The sequence below is a fragment of the Mirounga angustirostris genome, unplaced genomic scaffold, assembly GCF_029215605.1.
Source record: "Mirounga angustirostris isolate CCGP_5_RB_7025 unplaced genomic scaffold, mMirAng1.0.hap1 SCAF_4, whole genome shotgun sequence".
In the NCBI taxonomy this organism is placed as follows: Eukaryota; Metazoa; Chordata; class Mammalia; order Carnivora; family Phocidae; genus Mirounga; species Mirounga angustirostris.
In genome coordinates this window covers 89,679,397-89,703,834 of record NW_026991712.1, presented here as the reverse complement: position 1 = coordinate 89,703,834, position 24,438 = coordinate 89,679,397, and the positions used below count along the sequence as shown (strand labels likewise).

The 24,438-nt window shown below is 40.2% G+C and overlaps 1 protein-coding gene across 22 annotated transcripts in view; it reads left to right on the top strand.

Moving 5' to 3' along the window:
* PDE4DIP (phosphodiesterase 4D interacting protein) overlaps nt 1-24,438 on the top strand; it is a 207,029-nt gene that overhangs the window by 120,070 nt on the left and 62,521 nt on the right. For 11 of the 22 annotated variants that reach the window (XM_064588552.1, XM_064588553.1, XM_064588551.1 and 8 more), the window contains exons 1-10: nt 7,480-8,965; nt 15,689-15,820; nt 16,780-16,899; nt 17,120-17,266; nt 17,353-17,565; nt 18,426-18,584; nt 19,480-19,593; nt 19,778-19,915; nt 21,036-21,215; nt 22,597-22,791. In XM_064588552.1, coding sequence (XP_064444622.1) covers nt 7,841-8,965; nt 15,689-15,820; nt 16,780-16,899; nt 17,120-17,266; nt 17,353-17,565; nt 18,426-18,584; nt 19,480-19,593; nt 19,778-19,915; nt 21,036-21,215; nt 22,597-22,791 — 2,523 coding nt within the window. In that variant the 5' untranslated portion in view covers nt 7,480-7,840. Of the gene's footprint in view, nt 1-7,479; nt 8,966-15,688; nt 15,821-16,779; nt 16,900-17,119; nt 17,267-17,352; nt 17,566-18,425; nt 18,585-19,479; nt 19,594-19,777; nt 19,916-21,035; nt 21,216-22,596; nt 22,792-24,438 lie in introns of those variants that run through there. The other 11 variants (XM_045896835.3, XM_064588555.1, XM_045896834.2 and 8 more) reach the window with 3 other exon arrangements.

Sequence of the window (24,438 nt, the reverse complement as noted above, 5' to 3'; positions counted from 1 at the left end):
TCTTCATCTTTAATCATTTTTTCCTTCATCCTCTCTATGTATGTGTCATCAAGTCCTGCTCTTCATTCCCTCAAAATGATTCTCATATGTACCACTTTCTTTCCATTTCTACATCAGACTGTTTTTTACTTAAATTCAATTAATTTACATATTCAAGGGTACAGGTCTGTGATTCATCAGTCTTATGTAATACCCAGTGCTCATTACAACACATACCCTCCCCAGTGTCCATCACCCAGTTACCCCATCCCTCCCCCCCCACCCCTCCAGTAACCCTCAGTTTGTTTCCTAAGATTAAGAGTCTCTTATGGTTTGTCTCCCTTTCTGGTTTCATCTTGTTTCATTTTTTCCTCTCTTCCCCTATAATCCTCTGCTTTGTTTCGTAAGTTCCACATATCAGTGAGATCATATGATAATTGTCTTTCTCTGATTGACTTATTTCACTTAGCATAATACCCACTAGTTCCATGCATGTCGTGCAAATGGCAACAGTTCATTTTTTGATGGCTGCAAAATAATTCCGTTGTGTGTGTATATATATACATATATATATCTCGTTTTGTTTATCCATTCATCTGTCGATGGACATCTGGGCTCTTTCCACAGTTTGGCTATTGTGGACATTGCTTCTATGAACATTGGGGTGCAGGCGCCCTTTCAAATCATTACATTTGTATCTTTGGGGTAAATACCCAATAGTGCAATTGCTGGGTGTTGGGTAGCTCTATTTTCAACTTTTTAAGGAATCTCCATACTGTTTGCCAGAGTGGCTGCACCAGCTTTTGCATTCCCACAGACTTTTTTTTTTTTTTTTTTTTTACCTCACATATGAATAACTGCAATGGCTTTTTAGCAGGTCTTCCTATAACCGTCCCCAAATCTCTCCCTGAAATTCCAGTCCATCCTGTTGTCTGGCTAACCTTCCTAAGATGAAGTTTTCACCATGCCATTCTTTGTTCAAGTCCATAACATTAAGTCCAAATTCTTTTGCCTTTGCCGAACATTAAACTCTAGTTGCCAGAGCTTCCACAACACCATAGCAGAGTGTCTGGCTTACAGTTGGCTCTTCGTAAGGGTTCTCTGAATGTACAATTATGGAGGATAAGTTGTATAAAGTAGGATGAACCAGGCCATCCTGGCTTTTTTGATGCCCCTCAAAATCCCCAACATCTCCCTTTATACAGGCTAGCAATGTATCCAACCCACTTCTAAGACTATTGATGATGCCCTTTTCTTTTTCTGGAGTCCCTTTCTTTGTTTCCAACATCCTAAGACCCATCTCAAGTGCCACTCTCGCCCCCCTCAACTATTTCAGCCCACACTAATTTCAGTTTTTTCTGCACTCGTATTGAATTAGTCAGTACCATTTCATTTGCCAGTCAGTTGTACTAATTTTGGCATGCACATTTTCTCCCCTTCAACTAAACTGAAAGCTCACTAAAGACAGAGAAAAGACATACTGAGTTTGTGCAAATTCTTGCTCATTGGTTGGCTTACTTAATGTGTACTTTAAAATTCACTTGGGGCGCCTGGGTGGCTCAGTCGGTTGAGCTTCAGACTCTGGATTTCAGCTCAGGTCATGATCTCAGGTCCTGGGATGGAGCCCAGCATGGGATTCCCTGTTCAGTGGGGAGGCTGCTTGTCTCCCTCTCTCTCTGAAATAAATCTTTAAAAAAATAAAAAAATGGGCGCCTGGGTGGCTCAGTTGGTTAAGCGACTGCTTCGGCTCAGGTCATGATCCTGGAGTCCCTGGATGGAGTCCTGCATCGGGTTCCCTGCTCGGCAGGGAGTCTGCTTCTCCCTCTGACCCTAACCCCTCTCATGTGCTCTCTCTCATTCTCTCTCTCTCAAATAAATAAATAAAATCTTAAAAAATAAATAAATAAAATAAAAAATAAAGAAAATTCACTTAAACAGCTATAGGTATTTATTTTTTTTATTTTATTTTTTTATTTTTATTTTAGCTATAGGTATTTAATTACTTGAAAAACTCTTTACTATTTTAAGATGGATTCTGCTGATGACCATATTGCAATCTGTAGTTGAACTGGTAATCTCTTGGTTTTAAAACAAGTCTTTCAAAATGCTGTGTTATTAATTAATGCAAAGCATGATTGCTTCTGGCTTCTTAAATATTTCCAACCATCACAGGGGAGTCATGCACATGCTTGTGTTTCCATAAAGCCTAACTGGCTTTACTTTGATATTCTTGTATTTCCTCATCTGCTTTAGCTTCTCTGCCAAAATCACTTTTTTTTTTTTTTTTTTGGGCATAGTTTTTAGTAATTAGAACAGCTATTTCCAATGTCATAACTAGGGCAGTGAAACCTAACACAACTGTTTGGGACATGGGGATTTTCCGTCTCTCTAATTCACTTGGAAATGTCTTCCCACCCCAGAATTAGGTCTTAGAAGCACTACAACATAGTGGTTACAAAAGTGGCTATGGTTCTATGAGATACTTCCCAGGCCCCAAAATCTAGAGGTCAAAATAGAGATAGTGCAAAAGATCTTTACCATAATACTACTTAGGAATTTCGATTCAAATGAGAATATAGTTCTCTAAATTCGACAATCGGTAAGTAGTTCTTCATTGATGGGTTTTTCTATTACTCTGCAGAACTAATCTTTTGACTGAGATTTTTCTAAATACAGTTTAGAATAGCTCTAATTCAGTGGTTTTCAAAGTGTGATTCCCAGACAGCAGCATCAGCAAGATCCAGGAATTTGTTAGGAATGCAAATTCTTGGGCTCCACCCCAGGCGAAATGAATCAGAAACTCTAGGAGGTAGGTTCCCGCAATCTGTTTTATCAAGCCCTCCAGGGGATTCTGATGCCTGCCAAAGGTTGAAAACTACTGTTTAAATTCAACATGTTTACTTTGTAGACTAGGAAATTAAAGGCCAGATGTAAATGATTTAACTAGTACATATAGCTAATAAGTGCTGTGAATGCATTTATCAATACATTTTGAGGTCGAACTGCTGATATATAAAATTAACAATTTAATTCATAACAGCTTATCATACTATGAAACCTGTTCTCAGTCCAATTTTCCCTTAAAATGTAACTTTGATAAGTGTTAGAAGTAATTATCCTATTCTAAATCATCTCAGAAGCCCCAAGTCTTACCTTATCAGCATGCCTTGCTTCAATCATGTATGTGTGGTGTGCATATGCATATAAAATGTTTTTCAAAGCTCCTATGGATAGTATCTATAGAGTTTTGAATTTGCAGTTGGGCTTTTTTTAGAATTTTTTCTAGGCCATATTTTATCTTCCCAATTTTCAAAGCTATTCTTACGATAAAGTGGGGGTTACTTCCTAACAACAAAAAAAATCTCTCAGATTAAAAGTTTATGGGTAATATTTTATATTTACTTCTTTTTTTATTGAACTATTCTAACATACATAAAATCTACAGATTTAAGCATTCAGTTCAGTGAACTTGGAGAATTGTACACATCCATGTAACCATCACTGAAAACAATATATAGAACATTTTCATCACCCCAGAAAATTCCTTTGTGCTCCTCTGCAACCAGTTCTTACCCTATGTCATCCCTCATAACCACTTTCTGCACTTCTATCACTGTGGATTCAATTTTTCTTGTTGTTAGACTTAAAAGGAATCACACAGAATGTACTGCCTTGTATACGGCTTGTTTCACTTAACATGCTTTATGAGATTCATTCATGTTGTGGGTATCAGATTTTTTTTATTGCCAACTAATATTGTATAAATATATCAAAATGTGTTTATCTTGGGGCGCCTGGGTGGCTCAGTCGTTAAGCGTCTGCCTTTGGCTCAGGTCATGATCCCAGGGTCCTGGGATCGAGCCCCGCATCGGGCTCCCTGCTCTGCGGGAAGCCTGCTTCTCCCTCTCCCACTCCCCCTGCTTGTGTTCCCTCTCTCACTGTGTCTCTCTCTGTCAAATAAATAAATAAAATCTTAAAAAAAAAAAAGAAACCTTAAAAAAAAAGTGTTTATCTTACCTATTTCTTTTTTTTTTTTTTTTTTTAATTTTTTATTTATTTGCGAGAGAGCGAATGAGAGACAGAGAGCATGAGAGGGAGGAGGGTCAGAGGGAGAAGCAGACTCCCCGCCGAGCAGGGAGCCCGATGCGGGACTCGATCCCGGGACTCCAGGATCATGACCTGAGCCGAAGGCAGTCGCTTAACCAACTGAGCCACCCAGGCGCCCTATCTTACCTATTTCTTAATAACAATTTTTTGTTTTACCACAAAAGCAATTCATGCTTAATATAGAAAATTATAGAATACAAATGAAGGAAGAAGAAAACAAGTATCCATAATTCAACTCTCCAGACATAATCACTATTTAATAACTTGTATATCCCCTTTGAATCTTTGTTTATATAAGTTGTCCACATATATAATACATGTAGTTATCATATGTATTAAAGAATTCTCATTTTAGGTTTAAGTGTTACCACTTAAACCTAAAATGAGACTCTGATATTAGTATGTTAAATTGGCACAAGTCTTAGTTTTTACTATTGAATATTTTCTAATTTAAAAAAAAATTTAAAATGCATGAATAGACATTTATTTCCAAAAATTCAAATGACACATAGTATATATATAAAAAAAGTAAATGTTCCTATTCAACCCCCAGTTTTATTTCCCTCCCCATAGGTAGCCAGTATTAACTAAATACAAAATATTAACCAAGGTGATATTGATAAGGACCATGAAGTTCTGAATTTATTATCACCTGATTTTTCTTAGGTTTTTTGTTTTTTTTTTAAGTTTTATTCATTTATTTTAGGGAGAGATTGTGTGCAAGAGCAGGGGAAGGGGCGGGGGGGGGGGGGAGCAGACTCTCCGCTGAGCAGGGAACCCAATGCAGCTCTATCTCAGGACCCTGAGATCATGACCTGAGCCAAAGTCAGATACTTAACCGACTGAGCCATCCAGGCACCCCTGTAAGTTTTATTTTTTCATTTTTATGTTCAAGTTTTGTTATCTATACACCAGTGATCTTTTAGATGGGATGAAATTTAGTTGGGATGAAATTCTGTAATACCAAATAATCATATTAGGACCAATTCTAGTACTATAATAGTTTACTATCCACTTCAAAATAATGTTTTTAAAATATATTTTCTAGGAGTGAATAGAGTGCTATCTCCAAATTTTCTTTGATTGTTGAGTGATTTATTCCTATCTGTTGTTGGAAGCCTAGATATGTATAGCTCTCTCTGTATGTTGATCTTTACTTATATCTAGCGAACCTATTCTTCAATGATAAACTACTTTTTCTCCGCGTATACTCATTTGCACTTCTACACCAAGCTACCTATATACTGTCATTAAAGTTTAGAAACTATTAATCAGATGCAAAATCTTATTAAGGAATAGAGAATACTACAAAGTATTATTTAATTTGCTTCTGAAAAACACTTTGTTTCATTAATTACTTTATTTCATTAGCCTTTTCCCCGGTAAGAAAATGCGGCTTGCATTGACAATTGAGGATGAGGACTTGATTAATGACTTAATTTGCACTTCTATGGACCTTCTGAGTTCTTTCAGCTCTTTAGAACTACACATCAGACAGGGTACAGCAGGATATAGTCCTGACAGGCTGTCTGTTGGTAGGTGAGTCCAGAAACTCTTTGCCTCTCTGTAGATCACTACAGATTTCAAAGATTATTGTTTACTTTCTTTTGACTTTGAAGTTCATATACCTAGAGGCAGGCAAAAATGCAGCTGTAGTGAGTTTTACTTGGAAGTCTATTTTACATTCTTGGTTTTAGGGCCAGAACATGCATATTTAGGTGAAGGAACATAGGCAAAGTTCTGTAACCTCCCAAACCCAAAGATACAAAGGACTGTTCTTCTCTCAAGAGGGAGCTACTAAGATTTTGTTTTGGTGATTAAATAAGAGAACAAATACAATCTTAAGTGTGCAGAGCCCCACAAAGTTTTAAAATTATCTTAAAATATTCCCATTATTATAATATTGAAATAACAGTATAAGCTATTATCCAATGAGCCAAGCACTGTTAAAACACTTCTAAATCATCTAATTCTCCATAGGAAGTTTGGTGGTTTATTCTGAGTTCTTATTGAAGGCATTTTAATGTCTTCCTGCTTAGGAGTATGGGCTCTGTCTTAGAGATGACGTTCAGAAATACTTAAGACTGTTGCTGGCCTTAACCTCTCCCAAAGGCCAGCCAGTGAAATTTAGCATTTTTGTAACTGGGAATGTCCTGCTCTGGGGGACTCCAGGTGATTGCGGGGGCTCTTTTCCTTCCTGTCTGGTGTCTGCATGCCTCTCCAGCCAAGAAGGGAATTCTCTATTATAAATGGAAGTTGACACCTGGATTCCTCCTACTCAGAGCTCCAGCGTCCCCCCAGTTCGTGTGCATTCTAAGTTCTATACTCAAGGATGGGGTGACAACTGTATGTTGTTGAATAAGACAGGGTACTAACTGAAGTCAGTGAAATGTCCAGCCCTAATTCTGCAGACCTCAGTACTCCCTGGCACTCTGTACTCTTGCTCAAAGAAGCTGTCTTTTGTTCTAAAGTTTGTGTACCCTCCCCACCCCCAAAATAGGGACTGCAGTACCCCTGAACCTGAAAGAGAATTTGGTGATGGTAATCTACTCTCAGGTGTCTACATTCTTGAAAAAGCCCATTTTCTCTTATTTTAAAAATCTTGGTTAACCAGATGCGCTCACGTGGTATTTGCCGGACTCTTTCTCAGGTGACTGCTTTGTGTCCTCTTTTGATTTCTTTTCTAAAAAAAGGCAAATCGTCCAGCGGTGCTAAATCCACCGCCCACCCCCGGAACTGCGAGGAAGAGAAACACTTGTCCTCTTCTCTAGATACTCCCACTTGTCGAGGGAGAGGCTGAATGTCCTCTCCTAAAATCCGCCCTAACTACCACCTCTGGTTTATCAACCCTGTTTCCCCGCCCGCCGCTGCAGCCCCAGGGCCTTTTAATCCCGGCACCCGACTGGGTAGGGGGAAGAGGTGGGGCTGCAGGCGGGAGGGAGGCGGCGCGCAGCGGTACCTAGTGGCGCTGCCAGGCTGTTCCATCCAGAGTACGTGGCACTAGCCGTGGAGAGAGGGGGAGGGGATTCAACCTTCTCCTCCCCACGCAGATCCTCGGGTCATCCCGTTAGGGCGGGAGGGAGGATCCACGAGGGAACTGGTGCGTTCGTTGGGTGAAATCTTAGCAGATGAAAGCAGCCTGGTAGTGGCCAGCGCGCGTCCTGCTGTCCATCGGTACCCACAGGGAGCCACGTCTCGGTTCCACCGCGAGGAGCTGCGACCCGATTTGGGGCGAGGGGGACGCACCCGCCACCGCGCATGCGCAGGGCGGGGAGCGGCCTCCCGGACTACAGCTCCCAGAGGAACCCGCCGCTGGCCGCAGGCGCCGAGCCGCTGGCGCCATCTTGAAATCTGATCCTAGATCTCCGAGTCTTTGCGTCAGCAGCAGGCTGCGGCTAGTGTACCGCGAACCCAGCCTGCTAGGAGGGAGGACGTTGGGGACGCGGCGGCGGGCGGGAGAGACAGCTGGAGGGGACATGGCAGGTTTCGAGCGTGGCCTGCGCTGCCGTCACTCAGCATCCCCCTAAGGCGTTTCTACGCCCGCCCCCTTCCCGAGGGGCGGGGCTGCCCACTCTGGTACCCAGAGCCAGCGCGCGGGTGGCGGAGGTGCGCCCCTGCAGAGCGGGGACCCCACCGGACTGTGCCATGCCGGCCGGAGGCCACCGAGGCGGGAGACGGAGCGCAGCCAAGCGCCAGTGATTGAACACCAAGCAGCAGCCGCCTCAGGGTTGCTCGGCAATCGCTAGGAGAGAAGATGAAGGAGATTTGCAGGATCTGTGCCCGGGAGCTGTGTGGAAACCAGCGGCGCTGGATCTTCCACACGGCATCTAAGCTCAACCTCCAGGTTCTGCTTTCGCACGTCCTGGGCAAGGATGTCGCCCGCGATGGCAAAGCCGAATTTGCTTGCAGCAAGTGTGCTTTCATGCTTGATCGTATCTATAGATTCGACACCGTTATTGCCCGGATCGAAGCTCTTTCTATTGAGCGTTTGCAAAAGCTGCTGCTGGAGAAGGACCGCCTCAAGTTCTGCATTGCTAGCATGTATCGTAAGAATAACGATGACTCTGGCACGGAAACCAAGGCGGGGAATGGGACGGTTGACATTTCCGGCTTACCCGATGTAAGATACTCTGCACTGCTCCAGGAAGACTTTGCCTATTCAGGGTTTGAGTGTTGGGTAGAAAACGAGGATCAGATTCAGGAGCTACACAGCTGCCATGCTTCGGAGGGTCCTGGAAACCGACCCAGGAGATGCCGTGGTTGTGCAGCCTTGCGGGTCGCTGATTCCGACTATGAAGCCATTTGTAAGGTGCCTCGAAAGGTGGCCAGAAGTATCTCGTGTGGTCCTTCTTCTAGGTGGTCCACCAGCATTTGCACTGAAGAACCAGCATTGTCTGAGGTTGGGCCACCGGATTTACCAAGTACAAAGGTACCCCCAGATGGAGAAAGCATGGAGGAAGGGACACCAGGATCCTCTGTGGAATCTTTGGATGCAAGTGTCCAGGCTAGTCCTCCACAACAAAAGGATGAGGAAACAGAGAGAAGTGCAAAGGAACTTGCAAAGTGTGACTGTTGTTCAGATGAACAGGCTCCACAGCCTATGTGTAACCACAAGCTGGAGCTAGCTCTTAACATGATTAAAGGTCTTGATTATAAGCCTATCCAGAGTCCCCGAGGGAGCAAGCTTCCTATTCCAGTGAAATCCAGCCCACCTGGAGCCAGGCCTGGCCATAGCATGACAGATGGACTTAGTTCCGGTTTCCTTAACCGGCCTTTGAAACCCCTTTACAAGACACCTGTGAGTTATCCCTTGGAGCTTTCAGACCTCCAGGAGCTGTGGGATGATCTCTGTGAAGATTATTTGCCACTTCGGGTCCAGGTATACAAAATGGCTACATGGTGCCTTTCTGATTGTAGTTAGCTGGCCTCAAGCTTCACATGATTTCTGTTTAGGTGAAGGTTAATATCCTACACTTGAGAGAACTAATCATTGAGCCCATTTTTGCTGCACCTTTTCTTGTGTCTGATTTCAGTAAACGTGATTCACACTCAACTGGCTTTTCACAGTCCTCCTTGTAACATTATCTATTGGTCTTCTGTTAATTATCAAAATCACAGAATTTTTAGGCAAGAAGACATTTTTAATTGACTTTTACCCTATTAAAAAACATTTAATCTTATACCTGGCCCTAGAACTCTTTTCTCTTACCTCTTTTTCTGTCTCCCACCTCCTTCTTTCTTTGCTTTGTTTTCATTTTTAGATTTATAGATGTTTTCTCCCAGTCCATGAGGGAGTTCTCTAGTTAGTTCTCCCTAGAGCATCAAGTGTTTCATCCCAGAGGTGTGTCTCCAACTGATTAGGGCATAGGATAAAGATTTGGGGAAAACCTATTAATCCACCAAAGTATTGTACTTTTTGGGCAATATTTATAATAAATAAGTCATTTGAGGACTAATGACTTGCTCATAAAAGAAACTGGGAATTCAAGTGTCATCATTTAAAACACTAAGGCAAAAACTGTTCACAGCCAGTTTGCCTACGGAGCTCTGTTAGGAGGATGTTTGACATCCTCTTGAAAGGTTTCCTCCATTATTGGGTGATAGGAGTTTCATCCATTATACTCTTGAATTTCTTAGTGACTGGAAGATGGCACTTGATCTTAATTTGAGCTATTCATTTCTGCCCAGTTGATTTCATACCAACCTTTTAAATTCAGCTATATACGGGAGCCTGACAGGTGTTATTTTGTTTCTGCAGCAACAGTGAATGCTAAGTTCAGTTAACTTTGTGAAACATCTGGCATGTTCTACTTGATACAGATTATTAGAACTTAGCAGAAAAATGGGAGAAATATTTTTAAATTTACATAAAACTGTCAGAAACATATATGAGGTGGTATGAAAAAGGATAAATAACAAAAAGTTTTAAATTGTGTTTTCATTTGTATAAAATGTTTAGAATGCCTAATTCTCCATACTTCTTTTCTTTTGCTTCCTTTTCTTTCAGTAGAGCTTCACGGTTGAATTTGGGTTTTAACAGTATTTCTGCAACTAGACATAGATGTCACAAATTAAACATGGTGTTTTCATATTAGGATCTACAAATAGTCTGGACAGGGTAGATGGCAGATAAACCCTTTTCCCCCTCAAATATGGCCAATATTGTAGAAAGGTAAGGAAAATTAGGAAATTACAGGCAAAACAAGAGTTTGTTTCTCCACACTTAATTAAAAATACTATCATTTGGTGCTTGGATTCAACAAATTTTGCGATTGGGAAGGATTTTAAAGACTGTCTCATGCAGCATTTCAATTTATTGGAAAGCTCATGGTTTAAATAACTTAGGCAGAGTCAAAGATTCTTAACCATTCTCAGCCAAAACCTTTTTATTATTCTGTATATGAAATCACATTTCCTGATGTACGTTGAATTAAATAAAACTTACTTTAAATAAAGAACCTTCTTTTCTGTAACCTAAAGATTCCAAGGAGATTTCTTTAGGGATTCAGCGAAGAAAATTGTCATCCTAATGAGCACATTTAAACTATAGTAACTGCACCTTTAGATCAAGTTTGCTTTGCTTCATTAAATTTGGACACTGGAAAAAAATAGACCTTTAAAACTGTAGTGTGTGATCTTTCTGCTGTCACTTGGCTTACATTCTTTTTACTGTTTGTAGAGTAATAAAACATTGAGAGGAGGGAGAAAACATTCAGCTTAAAGAATAATGGCATTTAATTGCTGTGCCATTTTCTCCAATAATTAAGGATGTGGGGGGAAATAGATTAAATTGGGCTCAGAGTGTTTGTAAATAAAATCTGTATTGGGGGCCTGTGATCTCTTGTTTAAATCTGGTTGACTTTTAAGCTCCTTAAGGCCTGTTGTGCTTTATGTCCAAACCGAGCTAACTGGGACAAAGGCAGACTGGTTTTTGTCTGTTTCTCTGAATAAATGTGGAAAGAGTAGAAATCAATGTAAATTAGTTTTGGTACTTCTGTTTTTAGGTTGTAGAAAGAAAAAACCATGAAAGAAAAAATTTTTTCTTTAGTTAAATTCTACTACAAATACAAAGAAAAGCTCCCATCCTAAAGAGCAAGATTGTTCTGTAAGGTCATTTTGATTCCTTTGTTTAATCCTCCACATACCTATTCTATACACTATTAAACGTCATCATCAGAGTTCCTTCTGATTGCTTTTTTCTTTCTCTTCTTTCTTTTTTTAAGATTTTATTTATTTATTTCACAGAGAGAGAGCACAAGCAGGGGAGCAGCAGAGGGAGAGCGAGAAGCAGGCTCCCTGCTGAGGCTCGATCCCAGCACCCTGGGATCATGACCTGAGCCGAAGGCAGACGCTTAATGACTGAGCCACCCAGGCGCCCCTTCTATATTAAAGAAAAATAGCAACAGTGTAGTACTCCTGCTTACTAATTTTCTGGCATTATGCACATTGACTTATTTGCTTTCCATAGAACTTACGCTTGAAAACCCAAGGTAGTTTAAATATCTAAAGAAAGATATTGAAGCCTTATTCTAGCTGGTAATTTCCTTTATTGTGTGGCCCTGAACTAGAAGACATGATAGGAGGGGTGTGGTCGCTTAGTAAACATCAATTCAGCTCTGGCTCATGTGCAATTTCCTTTTCTATCTAAATTCACAGAGCAGGAGATCTTTGCTCTAAACCTTGCAACACCAGGGTCTGCCCCTGTGTGGCTATGGAATATTTATCCCTCTCACAGTTTAGCTACATAACCTAGATCAGGCCCTTTGGAAGGTGTAGGCATTAGATGCTGCTCAAAGATTAGGCCTTTAATTTTATGCTAGTTGATAGCCCTTTTGTATCTCCCATTATTAGCAATAGGATAGAAAACCACAGCAGTTCCAGATCTAAGACTTGCTGTTGTGAGGACTAGGAAGTGCCAAGAAAAATGCTGTTAACACAGAAGATCTAAACTCCCTTTTTAGGCTAAAGGTCTTATTTTATGCAACATCAGGTCTGGAAGCAATTCTCTTTTCTGATGCTGGGAAGCTTTTGTCCTAAGTGAGTCAAAGACAGTTTAATTTAAAATTACATTAGTATTGTAACATGATTTTAGTAACCTGTAGTCTGGCAATTAGCCCCGATTCAGCCAAATTGAGTATTACTGATTTCAGGTTTTATAAAATTGTCGTAGGAATTATTGGTTTATGTACTTGATATTTCTCAAGAATTCATTCTGAGCTATGAACTCAGGGGACTTTGCTAAGTGGTCTTTTGGCAGACAGACTGCTGTCTGAAAGGACATTTTTCTGAGATGTTCAATAATAAGGTGTTATAAATAAAGACAAAACAAACATCTTCCAGCCTTTAGGTCAGTACATTACATTTACAGATTTAGAGATTTCCTGCGATTATTAATGCCGAGATGGGTTCAGATTAAATCACATTCATCATGTACTATTCTGTGGCATTCTTTGGGTTTAAAGTTGCTGTTGAAATGTCTTTGTTAAATATCTATCGATCTGGTTTTATTTCTAAAGAGCCACCGAAGGATTAGAGCATTGGACTGGGCCATTAGGAGACAGGCCTGTTTTTGTGGTTTTTTTTGGTTCTTGTTCTCTTATTAAACAGAAACTTTTAGTCCCTACAATATTCCAGGCAATATGGTAGCCAGTGGGTTTATAGAGATTGAAAGATACATTCCCAGCTTCAGTGCATCTGGTTTAACTGGACCCTTTTCCTGATTTCCTTTGTAGCTTCAGACGTTCCTTATCTTCTCTAAGTCTCCGTTTCTTCCAATGTACGATGGGATTAGACCAGATAGTTAGTCTATAAAGTTTCCTTCACAGCTCTGAGATTCTTTGGTTTAAAGTGAATAGGGGCGCCTGGGTGGCTCAGTCTGTTGGGCGTCTGCCTTTGGCTCAGGTCATGATCTCAAGGTCCTGGGATTAAGCCCCACATCATGCTCTCTGCCAGTGGGGAGTCTGCTTTTCTCCTTCCCACTCTACCTCTGTGCTCCCGCTCTCTCTCTCTCTTTCTCAAATAAAGTCTTTTAAATAAAATAAAGTGAATAAATAGGACCACCTTCCCTGCCATTTTAAACTTCAAGCTATTTTCTTGAATTCTGCTTGTTATGGTTTAAATTTGAAAAATATTTATAATAGATATCACTGGAAAGGTGTTTTACAGTGAGGAACTGAGAAGCCGAGTTTTGTAGAGAATGTTTTATCATTAAATAGATGATAAAATTATTTATCAGAATTGTTGTGAATATCTGTTCATGTAGTTAATTCTCTCATGGCGTGACATAAATCACAGTGCTTCAGGGCAAGGCTGCCTGTTTACCCACAGCAACAAATATCTCAGTTTTTCTAGGAGTCATCTTTGCTTCTTTTCTTTTTCTCCCTCTCCAGCCCTGTTGACTCTCCTTTCAAAACATGTCCAAATAGATCTATTTCTCTCCCCCTCCATTCCTACCACTATCATCCCAGCCACTATTCTCTTTCACCTACAGTACTGAAGCAGTCTCCTGTGTGGTCTCCCTGCTCCTGTTGGCCTCCCCAGTCCAATCACCACAGCTATAGTGATCTTTTTAAAATATAAATACAATTGCATTACTTTTCTTTTTTAAAAACACTGCAGTCCATTCTCATTTCAATGAGAATGCACTCCAGCTTCTTTAACCCTGCTGTAGAAGCTCTGTACGACCTGGCGCCTGGCTTCCTCTCTTCTGTGCTCAGTATGCCTTAGCCCTGTGCTAGCCAGCAAGGTAGCCCCCAGGCTTATGTGGCTGGCTGTTGAGCACTTGAAATGTGGCTAGCCTGAATTGAGATATGCTGTGTGTATAAAATACACCCCGAATTTCAGAGACTGAGTATGAAGGAAAGTAAAATACTTTGTGGATAATTTTTATATTGAATGCCTGTCTATGATAATTCTTTGGGTATAATATATTGGCTCAGATCAAATATTTTATTGAAATTGAGTTCATCTATTTTTTACTTCAGTCAATGAAGGTACTACAAAATTTTAAATTGCATACATGGCTCACATTATATTTCTGTCGGAAAGTGCTACTCTAACCACGTAGACCTTTCTGTCCTGGGCTCATAACCACTGTAAGCCTTTTTCATTAGCTGTTCCTTCTGCCTAGATTGTTCTACAGGATTGGCTTTCTGTCCTGCAGGTCTCCATTTAACCAGTTTAAAGTAGCTGGTCAACCAACATAGAGTAACTTTGCCACTCTATAATGCTTTTCTGTTTTACAACATAGGGTGTGTCACTATCTGGTATTTTGTGTATTTCCTTATTCCTTTATTATACAGCTCCTCACTCCCAACTCCCACAGTGCTTTGCATATGATGATACTTAACAGATGTTTTAAAAAATTGATAAATAGCATTGGAAGAATAAAAACCTTTTTTTTTCTGAAAGCTTTATACTTTCAGTCAGTTGCTGGCAGGAAAGGATTTAAGGGACGCTCTAATCCCACTGCCTAGAAGGTGTTAGAGTTTCAAAGTGTGAGGGAAAGGGAAAATGAACAGCAGTTGCCTTTTTCTCTTCCTAATGGATTTATATTTTTCCTAATTGGAATGGGTGGGGGGGGTGAGTAGGAAGGGTCAGGGAGAAAGGAGATGGATTTTAATGCCACAGTGAATTCCTAGTTTTATTTTAGTACCCTTAGCTCATAATGAATGTTAGGTCCAGTTCAGTAAGTTTATCTTAGCCTGATTTATTGTTACATTATATAAACAATACGTGTTTTTTTTCCTCCTGAATCTTTTTGGTGACTTGATATTCCTATAAACATACCTCTTTCCCAAACCATTATGGATTTGAAATTTATTTTTAATTTTTTTTACTTTTTATTTCAAAATCATTTTTAATTTATAGAAAAGTCATGAGAGAAATACAAAGAACTCCCAGATTCACAGATTGCTAACATTTATCCAGATTCACCAATTACTAATATTTTGCTACATTTGCTGTTTCACTCCCACTGTCTATATAGACACATTATTTTCTTTATTCCTGAACCATCTAAGAATTAGTTGTAGATATTATGAGTCTTTATACTAAATAAGCATATATTTCCTAAAGCCAAGAACATCTCTTATATAACTATAGTATAATTACCAAATTGAGGAAATACAGTATTGATAAAATATTATACTGTATAGTCCATATTCAAAATCTGCCCATTTTTCCAATAATGTGAACGGGCATAGTAGAAATGTACCTTTTCTAGGTCTTAGGGCTGGTAGAGGTTTGATTATTGAATTCCCTGATTAGAAATAGGATAAAGTAGATATTTGGTCATCTTAAGCATTTTCTTTTTTCAATCCTCTCTTCTGTTTAAACTATGAATTATTTGCTTTAACTGAATATGTAGTGTTTGTGTGAGTTCACAGGGAAAGATAGGGAGGGGAGCAGGGGGGTGTCATAAGGGTGGAAGTAAATCAGTACTCAATAAGGAACAGGACTGTCTTCAGGAATTTGTACTGATAATCGATGTAACAATTCTGGTTTTCTAAGTCTCTGCCAAAAGATGCCAGAGACATTTGAAGATAAAATTTATTGTTGGCTACATTTAACTCAACTTACTTGTCTTGCTGCTTCTTCCAAGCCCGTGACTGAAGAGTTACTCAAACAACAAAAGCTGAATTCAGATGAGACCATTATAACTCAGCAGTCTGTATCTGATTCCCACTTGGCAGAACTCCAGGAAAAAATCCAGCAAACGGAGGCCACCAACAAGGTATGATCAGTCCAGGCCCTTGGAGATCACAGGGCTTCCTGAGGATGTGACTGGCTCTAGCTGAGGCTTAACCTCTCTGAGTAGGACTTGGGAGATGGATACTCTGTATTCCTGTTGTTCTAAGGAATATTTTTGATTAAAAATGTAGTTCTTTCCTTTATCTCTCATCAAGATTTTAGCTTGCTCTACACAGATCCGAATTTCTGGTGCCTTTTAGATCTGTAATTAAAACTTGAATGTAGTCTTTAATTCTATAAGGCACCAAGATAGGTTTATGCTTTGGTTTTAGCTTAACTTCTTACCCCTTTAGAGCCCAAGGAGTCTAACATTTGCTTAGAAGAAAATTTTATCAATGCCCACAATTTGAATGCTGAGCTTCTGGCCAGATGTACTCTTGTAGTGTTCCATCCTGCCCTAGATAGCAGAGCTCCTTGGTCTTTGTATAAAGGATCCACAGTGAGGGGCACCTGGGTGGCTCAGTCAGTTAAGCGTCTGGCTCTTGATTTCAGCTCAGGTCATGATCTCAGGGTGGTGAGATCGAGCCCCGCAATGGGCTCTGTGCTGGGCAGTAGCCTGCTTAAGATTCTCTTCCTGCCCCTACCCCCACCCCAAGTCTGCAAGTGCGCATGCGCGCGCACTCTCTTTCTCAAAAAAAAAAAAAAAAATTAGAATCCACAGTGATTCATGTGGACAAGTGCCCAGTACAGCTGCCCATTACAGAGAAAGCACAGTACATGAGAATTGAAGCAATTGAATATTAAATGAAGTATTTTATATTTCCTGCTACTTTGTCTTAATGAATGATTTAGGGCTTTAATGGTTACTACATGTGAGGAAAAATTAACAAGGTAGTATTCTCGAGGAAACCCTTTAAACCTAGATTTGAGGAAGGACTTTCTAGTTGATTTAGAGGTTAAAAGAAATTGACCTAACAAACTGTTTTTCTTTGCCGAATTCAGATTCTTCAAGAGAAACTGAATGAAATGAGCTGTGAACTCAAGTCTGCTCAGGAGTCATCTCAGAAGCAAGATGGTACAATTCAAAGCCTCAAGGAAACTCTGAAGAGCAGGGAAAATGAGGTAAATATTTGGTAGTCAGGGACCTCTGAGGAAATGATTTGTTCCATCAAAGTAGACATGTATTCCATATTTTGTAGAAACCGATTGTCAGACCAACAGATGTTAGTCTAGAGAAACCATAGTGTAATCTAAATTGGTATTTCTAAAATCTGTACAGGTGAGATAATGGAATTTATTTTTAGTTTACTAATATGTTCGGTACTCCCTGTCTCGTTTTCAGACCGAGGAGTTGTACCAGGTGATTGAAGGTCAAAATGACACAATGGCAAAGCTTCGAGAAACGCTGCACCAAAGTCAGCTTGGACAACTTCGTGTATGTGAGGGTCACATAGGACAGGAGGCGAGACTCCGGTTGAGGCAGTGCCACGTTCAGTCACAGTTTTGATTTCGTTGGTCTTCTCAGCTGCTTGGTGCTTGCCCACCTTGTGATTCTGATTTTTCCTCTTTTTTCAGAACTCAGAGGGTACTTCCCCAGCTCAGCAACAGGTGGCCCTGCTTGATCTTCAGAGTGCTTTGTTCTACAGCCAGCTTGAAATACAGAAACTCCAGAGGGTAGTACGTCAAAAAGAACGCCACCTGGCTGATGCCAAACGATGTGTGCAATTTGTAGAGGCTGCCGCCCATGAAAGAGAACAGCAGAAAGAGGCGTCGTGGAGACATAACCAGGTAAATCGGCAGTTGTTTTGTGGCCAGAGATGCTGACTTTGCCTTGATAATAACTTTTTATCAGGGCAGTTTGTGTTGAATCCTTGAGTCACTTGCTTAATCGAAGTAATTCAGTTTGACGTTTATTGTCCTCATACCATGTGCCAGAGACTGGGCTGTGTTCTGAAAATACATGAGTCAATATCACAGGCTCTTTCCTGTTAAGTCACTTGTAGTTTAGTATGAGACAGTCACATAAACGGAATTGTAGTGCAAATACTGAAATGAGGTAAAGGAGGTATGTTTGGGTCCTATTGGAATATATTGGAGGGGCTGAGGAAGGGAGGCAGGGAAAGCTTCTTGGGGGAGGAGCTATCTGGGGTTATTCTTGAAGGGTGGGTAAAGATTAGCAAGACAGAATAGTGGGAAACAATAACCAAGGTTAAAGGAATGGCATGCACAATTAGCCACATCTTTAAAAAAAAAAATTCTTAGGTGGTTCCTTTATCTCGTTACATTAGAGCATATGCTGTCAATTTTTTTTTTTAAGATGTGAAAGGATGATAGAAATATTCTGTCCTTGAGCTTATCCAGGGTTACAGTGGGACAGAGTTCTGCTTAGTAGTTATATAGAGCTATCATTTTTAAACTAGAGAGTATTATATATAATATGAAATTTACATCTTACCACCATTCACAGTTTCCACAATTTCCCATATCCTATTTGATTCATGTATAATATTTCTAGAGTAATTGTAAGAATGGCCCTTTCCTGCTACTTTATATTTTATTCTGTATGCCTTGAAAGTTTTAAGGCCTCACTAACTACTAACCAGGTGAAAATTTTAGATTGTTTGAAAAAGGGAATCTGTTTAATTCAGGAATTACGAAAAGCCTTGCAGCAGCTCCAAGGAGAATTGCAGAGTAAGAGCCAACAGCTTCGTACCTTGGAGACTGAAAAATACAACGAGATTAGAAGCCATGAGCAACACATTCAGCACCTAAACCACAGTCTGAGTCACAAAGAGCAGCTGCTTCAGGTGAGTCTACGTAATGACTTTAGCAGAAACTGGGCTCACAGAGCTCTGAAAGTTCTGTTCATGTAATCTCAGATTAGTCCACCTGTGTTGAGTACCCGTTGAGTACATGCAGAACATTGAGAGGTGGGAACCAGGAGGGTTCAAAATAAGTAGAAAGTACAATTCATGAACCACAGTGCTAACCAGCAGGTGTAGGAAATAATAAATACAGACCTGAAAGACTTAAGCAATAAATATTTTGCAAGTAGTTATTAAACATCTCTGTGAACCAGATACTATGCTTGTGCTGGGAAGACAGAAGATATGACCACTGTTCTTAGTCTAGTAGGTGAAAACATCTGTATAGAAATTTCCAGTTACTTACATGATAAAATGAACGTCGGAGGGAAAATTTGGAACACTGAAGAAGACTGTGATCAGTCTCCTGCTCTAAGCTTCAGTCCTATTGAATCTCTTACATTCTGATGAGCATAGTTTTTTCATAGTGTGCATGTATTGTACATACATTTTCTCTCTGATAGAAATACCCCCACCTGCTCTTCACTTGGGAAACTCCCAGTACTGTAAGACTCAGAGCAAATGTAACCTCTTTTGTGAGATCTTTAGTGACACCTTCCGGCAGATTTAGACAGTGCATCTTGTATTCCCCAGTAGCTAGCTATGCAGACATACACACCCATATATACATAATGTGTATACACACACACACACATATACACATGTGTACAATAGTTAATAATTTGTATGTCTGTCTGTTATCTCTGCTAACCTGTGTTTTCCTTGAGAGTGATAACATTTTGTTTTTTATCCTGAATAACAAGTTGTTTAGCAAAGTGTAGGAATTTGATGCATATTGGATAAATGAATAAAGGGAAATATTTTTTGGTCTCATTAGGAATTTCGGGAGCTCCTGCAGTATCGAGATAAGTCGGACAAAACCCTTGAAGCAGATAAAATGTTGCTTGAGAAACTTCGGCAGAGAATACAAGATCGAGATGTTGCTTTAGAGGTACGCACCTTAGTTTTGTTTACGGCACTAGGGATTAGTCTATTCACATAGGTACTTAGAAATACGTGTCTACTTAATTTGCTGCTTTTTGGAGTTGGTCTTCCCTTCCTTTATATTTTTGTTGAATAAGTGTGATCACAATAGTGAATCCTAAGGAGCTTTAGGGTCCTTACTTTCCTTGCAGCGGGCTATAGATGAAAAGTTCTCCACTCTGGAAGAGAAAGAGAAGGAACTGCGTCAACTTCATCTCGCCATGCGAGAACGAGATCATGACTTAGAGAGATTGCGTGGTATTCTCTCCTCTAATGAAGCTACCATGCAGGTAAGAGCACAATCTGCCATGATTGTTATCTCTCTCCCACTTGGATGCTAAGCCTGAAGCATCGACCCTTTCCCTCATTTTCTGAAAACCAAGGTATTTGCTTTATAAGAAAAAAAAAATACGGAAACAACAAAAATAGTTATCCATCATTGTAGATTAGGAAGTGAGAAATGTTAGTACTTCTGCTGTGGACTTTGTAGGGGGAGGTAGTGAATATGGATTTCTAGACATCCTTTCAGATTTCTTTTTTTTTTTTAAGATTTTCTTTATTTATTTGACAGAGAGAGAGCACAAGTAGGGGGAGCGGCAAGCAGAGGAAGAGAAAAAGTAGACTCCTCGCTGAGCCGGGAGTCCGATGTGGGGCTCAATCCCACAACCCTGGGATCATGACCTGAGCTGAAGGCAGACGCTTAACAACTGAACCACCCAGGGGCCCCTGATTTGTTTCTAATCCTTGTCAATATCTATATACTTTTACATAAACATTGCCAGGGTACAACTGTTATACTGTTGTTTTCTCATTAATATTACATGCATATCCTTGAATAGCCACAGTCAGAACACTTGATTATTAATATTTACTGTGGGCTATTTTTGGATATGTATTTTAGAGCTTATATATTTAACCATCTTCCACTTCTTAAAGAAGTCCTTCACTTCCTGTGTAGCATAGCCTGCCTCCTCAAAAATGCTTCATTTTTATTTCTCTAAAGAAATTAGTTGGGGCGCCTGGGTGGCTCAGTCGTTAAGCGTCTGCCTTCGGCTCAGGTCATGATCTCAGGGTCCTGGGATCGAGCCCCGCATCGGGCTCCCTGCTCCGCGGGAAGCCTGCTTCTCCCTCTCCCCCTCCCCCTGCTTGTGTTCCCTCTCTCGCTGTGTCTCTCTCTGTCAAATAAATAAATAAAATCTTTAAAAAAAAAAAAAAAAAAAGAAATTAGTTGAGAGTTTCTAAAACCAAAGAAAAGATTAGTATGGCATTGTTAGATTAGATACTAAGTTTTCTCCTTTTGCAAAAAATTGATACGTTAGGAGGTAATTTGAAGGTGGATTAAGTGTCTTATTTATCCTGGGGAGTGTGGGGTGGTCCTTTGACTTGTCCTTGCTTTCTCTGTTACTGTAGAGTATGGAGAGTCTCCTGAGGGCCAAAGGCCTGGAAGTAGAGCAGTTATCTGCCACCTGTCAAAACCTCCAATGGCTGAAAGAAGAAAGGGAAACCAAATTTAGCCGTTGGCAGAAGGAACAAGAGAGTATCATTCAGCAGTTACAGACATCTCTGCATGACAGGAACAAAGAAGTGGAGGCAAGACTTTAGCTAATTGGTTTAGTGGCAGTTGGTTTAGTGATTATAGAATCTCAGTCTTGGATTGGGACGTTTTAGGTCTGGGGGGCCAGTGACCCAAGTCTTAAATTCCATCCTGTGCCTGGGCGAGTCATTGGCTTTCACTGGGACTTTTATTCCTCTACCTCTAAACTCAAGGTGACAATTATCTTTCTCAATTAAGTCATGTGAGAATTAATGAGAACTAAAACATGCACCTATAATGTGATAGCCAACCTTTATTAGTGATGGTGCTCACGCTTGTTAGGCACTGTTATAATTGCTTGATGAATGTTAACTCACTGAATCCTGACAAGTTTATGAGGTGTATATTATTATCCTTCATTTACAGACAAGGGAACAGACTTCTGAAATGAAATAACTTGTCCAAAGTAACATAGTTAATAAGTGACAGAGTCAGTAAGCCACCCAGGCAGTGTGGTTCCACAGTTTTTTTTTGTTTTGTTTTTGTTTTTTTAATTATTTATTTATTTGACAGAGAGACAGAGAGAGAGTACAAGCAGGGAGACCAGCAGAGGGAGAGGGAGAGGGAGAAGCAGGCCTCCCGCTGAGCAGGGAGCCCGATGCGAGGCTCGATCCCAGGCCACTGGGACCATGACCTGAGCCGAAGGCAAACGCTCAACCCACTGAGCCACCCAGGTGCCCCGGTTCCACAGTTTTAACCACCATCTACAACCTTTCAGTATGGAAGTAGGAACTTCATCACCATGCTGAGAAATATAGTGCTCATTATTCTTTTAGAGCTTATTATTTTGTGTTTCCCCTACAAAAGTTATACTGGGGAGAAAATAAATACATGGACTGCGTGTCCATTCATCTTCATCTAATATTGATTATTATGTACCCTGAGCAAATAAGGAAAGGGCTACTTCAGAAAACAATATGTAAGTTGCCATTATAAGTATTTTTCTGTATTGTTAGTGCTCATTCTTTGAGCATGTACTTACAGCCTTCTGTGTACCAGGCCTGTGCGAGATGTGGGGAAACAGAAGTGAATAAAACATGATACTTGTTCTCCAGAATCTCATAGCTCTTTCTTCTATAACAGATTCTTTTTTTTTTTTTTTTAAGATTTTATTTATTTATTTGACAGAGCCACAGCGAGAGAGGCAAACAAGCAGGGGGGAGTACGGGGAGGGAGAAGCAGGCTTCCTGCAGAGCAGGGAGCCTGGTGCGGGCAGGGCTCAATCCCAGGACCCTGGGACCATGACCTGAGCTAAAGGCAGACGCTTAACGACTGAGCCACCCAGGCACCCCTCTATAACAGATTCTTATAAACCCCTTGATATGTAGTAGAGGGAATTCTTTCCCCCAGAACTTAAGAGTGTCCCTTCTGTATTAGGATCTTAGTGCCACATTGCTGTGTAAGCTCGGACCAGGGCAGAGTGAGATAGCAGAGGACCTGTGCCGGCGCCTACAGCGAAAGGAAAGGGTGCTGCAGGAACTGCTGAGCGATCGAAACAAGCAAGCAGTGGAACATGAAATCGAGATTCAAGGCCTGCTTCAGTCTCTGAGCACCAGGGAGCAGGAGAGCCAAGTAAGGACTAATGCACAGACCAGAAGAGTGTCAGTGCATTTGTAGTCTGGGAATAGGGAGCGTTTGAACATTGTAGCGTGTATGTGTGTGTCATTTTGCAGTCCATTCTGTTAGGGGTTCTTCCTTTAGTCTGTTACCTAGACTACGGTTTTACATCTGTCATCAGAGCATGCAAGATTTTTAGGCACTTTGCATTGAGAAGGGTGCCTAAGCAACACACGTACCCATTAACTTCATTCTGTACATTTTCTTTCCTTAATATTCTGATAATTTTGACAGAAGGGAATACAGGGTTCTGGAGTGTTTTGATTTTGATTCTAAATTCTCAAGACTCATGATATTTTCTATTTTTAGCCAAGTTGCGGGAAAACTTACACTTGACATATTTTTTCTTAATTCTTATAAAATCTGAATTATCTTAAGAGGAAAAAAGACTGTTTTCTTCAAAGGCCATGATGAGAATAAATAATTTATAGTAACATGGGATATATTAATCTTACAATACTGGTACACAGGTATTTCAAAAGTCAATTTTTTTTTTTAATAGATTCTACTTTTTTTTAAGATTTTATCTATTAGAGAGAGAGCATGATCTGGGGGAGGGGCAGAGGGAAAGGGAGAAGCAGACTCCCTGCTGAGCCGGGAGCTCTGTCCTAGGACCCCAGGATCATGACCTGAGCCAAAGGCAGACACTTAACTGACTGAGCCACCCAGGCATCCCTCAAAAGTCAATTCTTAATTTATCCCCATTCCCAGGTATCTTTCTCCTCAAGGCTAGAGATGTGTGCTGCATTTCAGGGACCAGTCGCTCACAGTCGCCCCCAGCCAGTTTCAGGGAGGATTGGATTCTTATCATTTGCCTTTGTTATTTGACCATAATATTTTCTAATGCTTCCTTATATCATGGGATGGTTATAATCCTCTTTTCTAATCCTCAGGCCCACTGAAGTGAATATACATTTCCTTAGAAACATTCTGCCATGAGCTGCAGAAATTGCTTCTAGAGAAGACCTAACAAAATCACTGAATTATTTAAGTCTTTGGCAGGAGGCTAACAGAAGTCTTTATATGAGTGTTCTTTTTAACCCGTTTGTAGCTTGAAGTAGTTTATTTCACCTAAGAAAGAAATATTATACACTCCCGATAGTAAAAAAGTAGAAGCTAGCAGATGACTAAATTACAAAAAATTGATTTAACTCAAGAAAAAGAGTAGTGGTTGTATTCTAGATCTGCTTTTTAAATTTTATATGGAGGAGAAATTCCCCCTGGATTGCATTTTAGAAACACAGATTCCCAGGCTTACTCCTGGGGACAGAAATTAGGAGGTATAGATAGGACTCGAGAATTTGCATTTCTTACAAGCTTTCAGGTGATGGTGATGCTGCCAGTCCACGAGCAACACTTGGAGGACCATTGCTAAAAACAACACTGCTAGGAAAAGAATACCAAGCCAGATAGATCATATATACATATACAGAAGAGATCTTGTATATTATTTATTATGTTTTTTCTCATAGTAACTTCTTCAGATTTTTATTCAGGCAAACTTACAATGTAGTGTTAACCTCTAAGATGGTTATGTCCAAATCCTTAAAAAGCCCAAATTTTACTTACTAAAAATGTAAGGTTATTCTTTTATTTACCTTA